The 12,253-nt window shown below is 44.6% G+C and overlaps 1 protein-coding gene across 2 annotated transcripts in view; it reads right to left on the bottom strand.

Annotated features, from left to right (window-relative positions):
• The window catches only part of LOC147901077 (Pseudouridine synthase family protein), a 135,760-nt gene that overhangs the window by 21,115 nt on the left and 102,392 nt on the right, over nucleotides 1–12,253 (bottom strand). For both annotated transcript variants that reach the window (XM_087376333.1, XM_087376334.1), the window contains one exon: nucleotides 2,274–2,357. In XM_087376333.1, coding sequence (XP_087232459.1) covers nucleotides 2,274–2,357 — 84 coding nt within the window. The remainder of the gene's footprint in view (nucleotides 1–2,273; nucleotides 2,358–12,253) is intronic.

Genomic DNA, 12,253 nt, shown 5'->3' with positions numbered 1-12,253 from the left:
AACTCCTTCTTACCATAATATGAATTAGGGAGAAGTTGTAACTCTCATATACATCTTGAAATTTTTAATTTTTCTCTTTTATAACTATAAAAAGTATAATTTTAAGCCTACCATTGCATAGATCATGAGATTCTGAACATTTTTCCCTTTTACAGCTCCTCAATGTGAGCTAAGGAGCAAAAGTTATGACTCCTTCTGTGTAGGCTCTCCAAGGGTATTCTGCCGGCGGAATAGGGTTGGGGCAAGCTCTTCAAACCATATTCCTCTGGCAAAATACACTTAGAGGGTCTATTAAAAAGGTATTATATATTTTTCTTAGGTCATTCTGAGGAACTGTAAAAAGGATATTTGCTCAAGATTTCATGATCCAACCAATGGTGAAAGGAAAAGAAAGGATTTTTGAAAGTCGTAAATAAGTCACCACTTAGACATTATATATGTATATTATATAAAGGCATATTTATATCTATATCTATTTATCAATATTTCATATTTACTTACATATTCCTTGAAATAATTTGGATTTTTTTGCTCCCAAAAAATGACTTGAGCCTATATATTTGGACCCTCCCACCTTTTGTCCGCTCGTCGCTCAGGGGTTTTTGCTCGGAAAATGGAAACCCCCGATGCAGGTCTCGTCCCATCAACTAAGGATTGCGGTAGAGAGAGCTGCAGGCACACCTACAGAGCTCTAAATCTGTCGGCTATTCACAGTGCATGCAATGGAGACTAGCATTTCCTATGTACTTGCCTAGTTTATTATGAGATCCGTGGACAATACCACCGCCTTCTTCAGTAGGGGCACAGTTTTGGGCCACTCTCAATCTAATCCATTTTCATGGTCTCTATCTGATTGAGATGCGGTGACACAAAGAGACCCTACTTAGACAGATCAGACAACATGAGGTGACAGCGTCACATGAGACACAGATAGATCAAGCACAACCGCATGTCACAGATTTCTACGCATTTGAGTCAACTACAGGACATAGTAGGGTGGAGGAGGAGGAGCTAGCTGATATGAGGGCAGAGTGGATCAGTGGGAAGAGATGATGCAAAGCTGTGGAGGTAGAGGCACAGAGACCATTCATGGTGCAAAAGTTGACCAGAGCACCTGCAATGGAGGTCCAGCCTCTCTAAGCTCTACTTAGAGGGGACCGTCCCTTTTTCCACCCGTCCCCGCTGCTTTCACTCCCCTTCTTCATTGTTTTCTTCCCTTTTTTCACCCATCCCCACAGGGATTCACGCCCCTTCTTCATTGTTTGGAGGCTTGGACTGATCATATAGGGGTTTTTGTGTTCAGGACACATGATTGCTCTGGCAATGAAGGCTCAAATGGCAAGTCTCTCTACTCCATCAGCGCTCTGATTCCCCTTTCCCCAGAGGACAAGCAGCCAGGTCCAAAGCACAATTCACGAGCTCCAAGGTAGGCAGCAGTGGGGTGCACTGCTCATACATGCCAGCAAGTACAAGCATAAGCTAGACTAGGCAGAGTGTTAAGTCTGTTGCTTCATGGTTGATGATGCTGTGATCAGCTTCAAGTCAGTCTCTCCCTACCACCATCACAATCAAGATGTTACCATTTAAGCACCAGGTATCTTTCACCTCCTGCTCCACTCCATGGAATCCACCCATAATAGTGGGTTTAGACCATAATATAAACATATGGTCTCACATCAGCATCCATTTCAGATGAGCATTCTAACCAAAAAAGCTTAGGAAAGGCAGTGGATAGGCAACATACTACTAATAGGCAGAAAGAAGTTAAAGGCTAAAGCAATATCGGCAATTGCAACATGGAAAAAAACTTCACATGTGAAAGTTGCATGTCTGCTAATACAGCGGAAACATATATCTAGATGAATCCACAACCAAGCACAAATTCATCCTCTTAAAAATCAAAAAAGTAGTGCAGTTCCAGTCACAAGGTTGAAAACCATAAACTCCATGATGCAATAGCAGGTACTAGCTACTATGATATACCCAACCACGCCATCAGTGCCCAAAGGGGGGACATATAAACATACATACATATCCATGCACCAAAACACACTTGATCATTCATTCATACACTCCCTCCAACATTTGATGGAGATGTTCCTTTTGAGCTACTCTTGTTCATACTGGTAGTATGTATTAAAGTCAACCATTACCACAAAAAGAGGAGACTAACCAAAAAAGTAGTCCACAATCCTTTCATTCATCATCATCCATTTAAACACACACCACCTACAAAGAGACAGTTATGGCTATTGCAAAATAGTGAGCTGTACCAGTTCAGAGCCCTGCCCAAATCTGCACATAATGAACGGATGTATGTGCCTTTGGAGCAGCATACCCTGAAATCCAGATCTTGCCTGCAAAATACTTCACAAGCATTATTCCTATGCACGATGTAGACCATAAAGAGGACTAAAGCCATATTCTTACAACAGCTGCTCCTTGAATAACTCATTATGAAACAGAACAGGTGGCACTCACTTTTAAACTTAAATGAGTTTATGCCTTCCACAGATCCATAAAAATTTGCAGGCTATTTTACCCTTATCCCTGTGTAGTATAAGCATCTCAGAATTCCGCCTCAGCTGTTTTACTTTAAGGGGCAGCCTAAATTAGGTTGTACTTACAACTTGCCACCAATAGATCACTCTGAATGAAGAGAAAATATGACAAAATATCAAAACGTGACAAGTGACATATAGGAAAGGGTAAACAATTTAGATAGCTTCAATAAATTTCATGGTGTTACGAGGCCAGTTTTCGTAGCTCACACAACAAAGAATCCATCAACGATGCTCAAAACTCAAATAATCAAGATTTTCTTTGCCTAAACTAAAAGTAGACCAATTTTTAGTTGCTTCAGCTTGGCACAACCTTTAAGCCAGCTTTTAAACACAGGAAAGAGTTTGAAACCAAAAGAATTTGTAAGATTAGCTCTTATTGTCATGCACATCGTAGGATAGGTGCTTAAGTAGTCCATACACCCAAACACACCTTCTATCTTTCTTCCACTTTTCTTAACCCTAAGAAGTTTCACAACACGATTCACATGCTACCCTCTTCCAATCTCTCAAATGCCACCCTCCCCAAAAAACCCCAGCTCTCCGCTCTTATGGACCCCCATTTTGGGGGCCCTTCGCAATTCCTGTTTACAGATCCCACTACTTGCTCTCACATCTTCATTCTCTCCATGTTTAATTCACGATGCCTACTCCAATCCCCAATTCTTCCAACATCACACGCCTCCCTTTCTGCCCCCTCTCATAGTGCCATGGCACATTGTGACTACTTCCTGCTTCCCACTACCCTTTTGGACCTCACACTCCCCCCTTTCCTCCCAGTTGATTCAACCTACACTGTCCTTGCCTGCCTCCTTTTTACCTGTACTAAACTTACTGTCTGGTTACACTATCCCTCAAAAGCTCCCCTAAGGTCTACCCTCCTTCATGCTCCCAACGTCCAAAAAGACCTTCTCACAACCCCTCCCTTCACAGAGAGCCCTCTAAGGCTTTAAAAAATGTGTCATGAAAAAGATGAGCTTGGGGAGTAGGTTGAATTTGCCACCAAATAGCACTTCTAGGACGAAAAAGAACAAAGTGCAAGCCATGTAGTACTCGCACAACCCATCTAAAAAAGCACATTCTCTATATTCCTAGCCTTAGCATGCACCAATGTGGGCTAATCTTATTAATGAAGCAATCCAACAAACTATACTTCCTGCAACACGGCGCAACCTTGGAGCTAAACCTCGACTTGTTGTGCATGACGATAAGGCAGTTGAGGCGGCTCTTCTTGCTGCACAATCTGCCCCCCAAAATACTGCTACTCCTGCTATGTGACCTGCCCCTCGAGCTGCTCAAGCTAGAGAGAGAGAGAGAGAGATAGATAGAGAGAGAGAGAGATTATACTCTCTGGGAGACCAAAAAGTCCATGAGACTAACAAAAACCAAATACAATAGAAAGATTGAAGAGTGGAGCCACTAACGTGGGCATTCAGTCCTCAAAAACTACTTATTTACTTGCTAACATCAATCATAGACAAAGAGTCTTTAGCTTTCAAATTTTTATCCTTGATGAGAGCCTTACCTTAACAATAGATGGCCCACTTACCCTCCTTTCTAGCTGCCCTCACCCTTGCTATCTCAATGGCCTTTTTCCTAAGTTGGAATCTAGTACATTCCTCTGCTATCCATACTTTAATATACTCCAAATGCATCAATCAGAAGCCCTTCCACCAAGCAAGGGCTTATGAAGATGCCAAAAGAGATTCCCACGCTGTTGAATCCAAGGTTGTGGAAGCAAAACTTTCAGAGCAGAAAGATCTACAAACGAAAAGGAGGTATAGCCCAAAGAGTCCCGATCAAACTTCCAATCCAACAAAGGAAGAGTGGTAAACATACAAGGGACAGGCTGAAAAGGCTACATCATAGCAGTAAGAGTATGCCAAATAGATTTGTGATGCATACCCAAACAATACTGTCTCATGGCCTGCCAAAAAGAGAGTGCAGCCCCAATCATCCATGACATCCAGCATTGTAGAAATACCCAAACGATGCAGGAAATACGCCTTTCTAGGCTAAAGGCAAGCCAAGGAGGGATCAAACACCTTGCTCCAATAGATACTCTGCAACCGGAAGGAATTGCCTCGATCTAGAGCACGACCCGACCAGTGTAATGAGCTAGAAGCTGATGCCAATCATGTATCAGGCGAGAGGAAAACAGGAAGCCAAGAATATGCCCACACATGTGCCCAAAAATAACATTGGAAACGGCTGGAATCAATTACCAAAAGCATATGTGCGAAGAGAACCAACCAGACAAGAAAGCATGACAACCCATGATTGACTTTGCTCCAAAAAGGAGAGCAAGAGGGTGGCCTCACAAGCCAACATGTGAATGTGAATGTTAAGAATGTTCAAACCCCCTTGCATCCTTGGCGAACAGACGAACGTGTATTTAAGCAGGTCAAGTGCCTTGCGATCATGCTTGGTGCGCTAAAGACATTCCATGATCTTAGTGATAAACTTTTGAAGATCAAGAGAGCCACAGGGAATCGGGCAAATAAAACTGCACATATGCTGTATAGATAGACTCAATCCGAAGGGGAACATGCAACGGCCACAGAAGACAATGCCAATCACACTCTCAAGATTTGATTTAGCAAAACTAACTTTCAGCTAAACTGTGAGACTAAAAAGATCCAAGGCCTACACAAGATAGCGAACATCTGCATCCAAATCCCATAGAAAGAAAAAGGAATCATATGCATGAGCATGGCTCAGAAATGGTATGCCTCCAAGAAAGTCAATACTATGCAAGCAACCCTGCAAAAATAAAGCATCCATATGCATTAGCAATGGATGTGTAGAAATCACAAAAAGTAGGGCACTAAGAGGACAGCCTTGATGAACAGAGCGGCCCAATGACGAAGAAGAAAAGAGGGAATCAGATAATAAACAAGAAGCCATGCCATCTTCATAAAGCCAATAAACAGCATTTTGCACCTTAGAAACAAAATGCGACTACCCCATGTCAGCCACAGTAAAATCCCATCTGGCTGTGTCAAAAGATTTCTCAATATCCACCTACATGATTAGGACATCTTGATGAGTGTATTTGGCATATTCAATGCCAATATAAGCATTTGCAATGTTATCCATGATTTGGCACAATGCATACTCTTCATAAGGACAGCCATCTTATCTTCATCATTTGGCGCACTTTTCAAACTTGAGAGTTGTTGAACAAGAGGTTGAAACCGTGCTAGATGATCACTCAACTCATCACTCTCTTCCATTCTCAAATCATAAAACTTGAGCTTCAGAAAGACTTTAGAGTTGGTGATTTTATTACCAAACCATGTCTCGAGGCATCTCCTTAACTATTGACTCGACGTTCACATGATCAATAAGAGTGTCGGCCAAGCAAAGACCAATGAGGGCAATAGCCTTAGCATTATGCTGCTTCCAAATCCTTTGGTGTTGCTGATCAAGTACCTCCACCTTGTCATCCTCAACAACATCCCAAACACCTTCACGAATAAGGCATCTTGGTTTGCCAAGTGGAAAAGCCTTCCCCTTTGAATTTCTCCACGAGCAAAGAGCTGGAGGATAATGAAGTCATGATGGCAAGGAGCTTGATGAAAGTGGACAGCGAACCCGAGATGCAAAAGGAAAGCCAAAGAAATGCTCCAAAATGCAAAGCAATGGCCTAGAGCAGCCCCGGGATGAAGAAGAGGCAAGGAGCAGCCCCGAAAATGAGTATGAAAGAGGCGGCTCTACAACAGCAACCCTAAAACAGCTTGCAAATAGAAACAGCTGCTCCAAAATCAGTCAAGGAGGCCCCCAAATCACCCAAGATGCTGCAACCGACGTGCGTGACTGAACACCTCTGCTGCAGCAGGCCTGAAAACCCTAAAATGGCATTGTAGATGCGCTGAAATGGTTCGAATCTCCACGCGTGCAATTCAGGTCTGCTCCAAAACGCACACAACCCTTGGAAACTGCTCCGAAATGCAGAGGATAGCCTCCACACAGTACTGGCAGGGCTGGAACTGCTCGAAAACGCTCACTCAGCATGCTCGTTGATGGGTATCTCCAATGTTGATCCATATACCTCAGCCATAATGGTTCATCAGTAACCGACATCCATGAGGCATCCCATGATGTGGATGAGGATAATGGCGCTTATGGTTTAAAAAATGGCAAAGCATTTACAAGAGTCCTCATTATAGGCTCTTACAAAGACTAGGATCTTGGATGGGGCATTGTGATATTTTTCCAAGAGTGTCATTTAGAAGACTTTGGAGTTACTACTAGAGAGGGTACTTGAGAGTCCCTTCTCAGATTTTTTTAGGAACTATCGTTCTTTGCCTCACATATATTTTTTCCTAATCTATTCTTTATCTAGGCACCCTTGCCCGGTCTTAGAATGCTAGTGATACATAAGCACCTTGCACTCTTCATCGTACCAACTAATTTGAGGCACAGGTCCCCTTGATTGCTTTCTTAAGGACTTTACCATGTTAAGGAAATGAGTGTTTTATAGCTAGGTAGATGATGTGGTTGAGCGGTTGATCTATAGTATCCAAGGTTGGTTAGTTGTCTATGTCCTCTAGAAGTGCAAACAAGTGGCTCCCTTATATGTGATCTGCCGCGTGGTCAAACTAGTAGTAGTAATAAGGGGAGGAGGTGATGTGGGATGGGCTAGATAGGTCTAGGTATGGCCAAGTGAAAGACTAGATGATGTGAGTGGTTAGCTCTTAAAATAAGTAGGTGAACTATGTGATCAAAGCTCTACAAGGCAAAAACACGACTATTTATGAAAGCACGATGGCATCCTCGTAAAAATCCAAAGATCTTTGCTTGCATGTCTCGTGTCTTGGCATGATAGAGAGAGAGAGAGAGAGAGAGAGAGATGTAGTAACGTATACAGGAGGCCTCGCGGGCCTATGAGACAAAGTGCAAAACCAAAGGTAACTCATACAAGCCACTAAGGGCTGAAGCAAAGGGCTAACTAAGGCCCTTGCTGAAAGCTAAAGTGCTAAGCTAGAGAACAAAATAGTAAAGTAGCAAAATATCAAAAGAGTATCAGGTGCTCAAAACTAATGCTCCTAGTACATGCCCAGGTTCCATATATCCAGGTAACCTAGTGGCTCTTTGATAAGATGTGAGGAGCTCTCGTATCTGTGTCTGTCGAGCTGTCTCTCGATGCGGTGGAGGACGTGCTCTCCTATATCCAATGGGCTACGTCAAGGGTGACGCCTCGTCTCTCGCGATCACCTCAGAGGAGGGCTGAAATAGATCGGACCTTGATCGTCCATGCTCTGGTCCCTCTCTATGTCGCATGTAGAGTGCATGTCTGCAACATCTTTGCAGAGACTCCCACTGCTAATCCATGATGCTCTCATCTCATCGAGCTTGTCTCCCTCAGTCCCACTGGCAGCTGACTCAGATGCGTAGAAATATGTAACAACTGTCTGTGCTATGTCGATCTCGTGACCTATGGCATCAATCCTTGCTGCTCTCTGGTCTGTCGGATCAGTATATCTCTCTGTCGTTGCCTCTCAGTCAGATACAGCCCAACACAAACCTGATCAGGAAAATAGATCAACCGTGTAAGTGGACCAAAGCCATGTCCCTCCTGAAAGAGGTAGTGATATCGCCCTCGGGTCTCATAGTAGACTGGGCAGCCACACAGAAAGTGCTCCTCTGTATCGATCTCCGCCATCCGGCATAGTGTGCAAATCATCTACTCTTTGGATATGCCTACAGCTCTCGCTGCCTCAATCTTCAGCTGATGTGACGAGACTCTTAACTGACCAATTGCAATCCTCAATGCATGTGAGACTCTCCTATCCTCGAGGTATTGAGGTCTGATGATGAGACCATGCTCCGAGACCCTCAGGAAGTCGTCATGGTAGAGCTGGATCATGGTGGGGAACTCCTCTCCCCAAGCCCTAGATGTATGGAGCTAGAGGAGGTCCAACCATATGATACAGTTGATCTCATCTCGTGGGATCATCTTGGGTGGTGCATCCATGCTGGACTAAAAGGGGGAAAGTCTGTCCATTTGAATGCCGTGACTACCAAACCATGTGGATACCCGTGCATACCATGTTGTATCAACACCGATCTTTGCTAGTCGCTTGGAAGACTCCAATGCTAGCCTCGGTAATCTCCACTGGGGTAAGGCCCAGCCTCTGTGGAGGAAAGTCACTGTCTGAAAGATGGCATCAACCCAAAGAGTAGTCATGGCGAACTCTGTGTTTACAATTTGATGGAGGACTGAGGACTTGCTCCGAATCATCCTGGATCCCAGAATCACCTGTAGCCCCTCAAATCTCTTCCACTCTGTCACTGAAATATCACTCCCCCCGAAAGGTGTTGCATATATGGCAGTCGGTCTCACCAGTGTGTCAAAAAGCCAACCCTTCGTCAGAGGGTCCTGGAAGTGTGCTTGGAAGCACCGCCTCTCTAGTCGGGCCAGAGCACCCCGTCCTCGTGTGAGTCGTGCTGCATTACCGTCTTCGAGAGGCCTCACGGGCCTATGAGACAATAAAATCCAAGGGTAACTCATACAAGCCACTATGGGCTGAAGCAAAGGACTCGCTAAGGCCATCTGCTGAGTACTATGCTAAACTAAACTCAACTCAAAACTTGCATCTCAAAACAAGTACTCAATCTTAGAGTCAACACACACACACACTTTTTTTTGGGTGGTGAAATATAGATAATTATATTAAGAAGATGTCTCCAAGAAGGAGAGCAATTACATCTTTAGAAAACTAGCATATATGCCAGGTAATGAGAGTAATCCAACTAGCCCGCATGCAACCAGTCATAAAAGGATTGCCTGAGGGACGCTCGAAACAAAGAGAACTTGTTTAGAGAAGGATCACCAAACACACACACACACACACAATATGATTATATTAAAGTCCATGGGGATTGGCGATCACTATCAACCACTTATATATCAAGCCTTATCCAATCGTCGATTAGAGCGCCACAATACAATGACCAAACACCACAAAATTACACACCAAAACACAATACAGATGAAGCACAACACAACAAGGGAATGGATTCATTTACAAACAAAATGATGTTTAAGAGTCTCATAAGCAAAAGTTCGATAAAACCCTAAAAGACTTAAATAACCCTTTGTTTTAGTAAATAACCCTCTTAAGTAACCCTTTGTTTTAGTAAAGAGCAGCCAATGAAGTGCCGCATGTCACCGTATTAAGAAAACCATTATATCTACTCTTTAGAAAGTTGGTGTTTATTAATTATTCAATCTTATGTGTTCTCTTGCTACATTCGAATCTGGGTGATTTCCATTCACCAGCCCGAGGACTGGGAGCACACTTGTCCCCAATGCTCAAAGTTTCAAGAACTACTAGAAAGAATTGAAGGATCCCCAGAACATAAGGGCTGAAACTAAGGGCTGAAACTAATTGAGTCAAACGTAAGTACCTTGACAAGTAAGAATACAATATGGCATACCCGAAAGACGTAGAAAATGTGTAAGAGGGAAAGTCAAATTCACTCCAAATTTGGAGATACATGTAAGCGAGTCTCTAGACATCAAGGATAGGGTATTTGTTTTCCAAGAACAAGGATAGGGTATTTGACCTATGCAGTTGTGGAATCTTGTGAATGGAGCAAGAACTACCCCGCTAAGAGATGCGTGATAGGAATAATCAACCACATAATACATATCATGTGTGTCTCTCACAAGAGCAGGAACAGCTCTCATGAGAGATAAGTGATAGGAATAAGCAACACATTGAGAGCAATTTTCAACTTCCACGCACTAGCTATTGCTAGCTAAAAAAGAAAAGGGCTATGCAATATCTGATAACTGATAGCCGAGCGGTAGGGAGCGGCTGAGCAGGGAAGGGGAGGGGAGCGGGCTGAGAGGGGAGGGGGTGGGCTGAGAGGCAAGGAGGGGCAGGCTGAGAGGGGAGGGGGCAGGCTGAGAGGGAGAGGAGGAGGAGGGAGCGAGGGGCTGAGGGAGGGGGAGGGGAGGGGCTGAGGGCGAGGGAGGGAGGGAGGGAGGGAGGGAGGGAGGGGCTGAGGGAGAGGCTGAGGGAGAGGGGTCAGCAAGGGAGCAGGGAGGAGCAGCAGCTCTCCAATTTGGCTTCGCAATGCTGTTGCTATTTTTATCATAACCTTTGATCCATAACTCAGATTGAAGAGCTCTTTTGTTTGTTAGAAAGCTGAAGTTGCACCCTACAACTCTCTAGATGAAGTCAAGATCTGAATCTGTGATATATCAGGTCGAAAATCTGATTTACGTAGTGCTACCTAGCTTTTGGTTAAAGGCAATTCGTTTTTTGAAAAGATACTATTAATGGAAGAGCCTTCTAGGAGAAGCAAAACTTATGTGGAGTACAAGCCATGCTTTTGGCTGTTCTTGGCCCCCTCTACATCTATAAATTGAGCTTTAGGGCTGCCTATGGACTGATGGAGTTGCCTAGCCTTGGTGCGCCTAGTTCTCTCCTTGCATTGTATCACTCAGTTTTTGAGCACATCTTGTTGTTCTACCTTGTATCTTCTCTATTCTATTCATGATATATCAGTTTCTTGAGGGTTTCACATGTGTTTTCTTCAATTCTCTTTTAGTTTTCATGTAGATCTCGCCCTTTTCCTCTGTCCACGGTGATTGGTAGCTTGCGAGTTCTGCGAGAGTTGTGTTGGTATTGCGTGGTGTTTGGGAGTGGTTGTACGCGTGCTCTTTCATCAGTTTCTATGGAGATTACGAGGTTCTACATGCATTCTGTATTTTTTCAAGGAAGCGGTCGGTTGTCCTCTTTAAAAAGGCTTTTCGTGATTTGAGAACGGTACGTTTCTGGTTATTTTGTGAAGTTCGCATATTGCACAAGGCCTACATGTTTGGGGTGCGCCCTCTACCCCGCTCTCCCTACGCCTCAGCCCCCCCTCTACCTCGCCTTCTACCCCCCCTCTACCCCGCCCTCTACCTCGCTCCCTTCCCTCCGCCTTCACCCCGCCCCTTACTCCACCCTATACCCCGCTCCCTTCCCTACGCCTCAGCCCCCCCCCTCCTACCCGCTCCCTACCCCCCTGCCTCTTCCTCCCTATCCTACCCTACTCTCCTCTACCCCCTTCTCTTCTACCCCGCTCCCTACCCCCCGCCTCAGCCCTCTCCTCTCTCCCGCTCCCTACCCTTCTTCCTGTCTCCCCCCTCTTTCCTTCTCCCGCAGCATTTCTTGGAGCGGACGGAGCCTCAAAAGTGTTCGAATCGGCCTCCTCACCTCGATTGGTGATGGATATTCCGTCAGCCAATCCTATTCCACCTCCACCAGCCGCGAAAACTATTACATTTTCTAAAGACGAGTTGCAACAGCTCAAGAAGGACGTAGAGGTTGAATGCTCTACCACGTTGATCGCACACATCTTCGGGTCTCACCCTTCCAGATCCCAAGCCAGAGATTGGATGCTTACGGCTCTTCCCCCAGACCTCACTCCACGACTTTTAGATGTTCGTCTTCTGGGACGAGGTTTTTTCCAGGTTGTCTTTGACACTCCAGAGGCTGTGAGCACCATGCTCAAAGCTGAGTTTTTTCACCTAGGACAGAGGAAGATTTTCTTTGACGCCTTCAATATTGGTTTCGACCTAGTGGAGGCAGATAAGGAAAATTTTTCGCTCTTCATCAGATTTCCCGGGCTTCCCCAAGTTTACCATCGACTTCTTTCTATTATTAGGGAGCATTTTGGCGTGGTTGCTG

This window comes from Dipteris shenzhenensis, chromosome 6 (assembly GCF_047967505.1).
Source record: "Dipteris shenzhenensis isolate YYH24624 ecotype China chromosome 6, Dip_SZ_1.0, whole genome shotgun sequence".
Taxonomy (NCBI): Eukaryota; Viridiplantae; Streptophyta; class Polypodiopsida; order Gleicheniales; family Dipteridaceae; genus Dipteris; species Dipteris shenzhenensis.
This window is presented reverse-complemented; position numbering and strand designations above follow the sequence as displayed.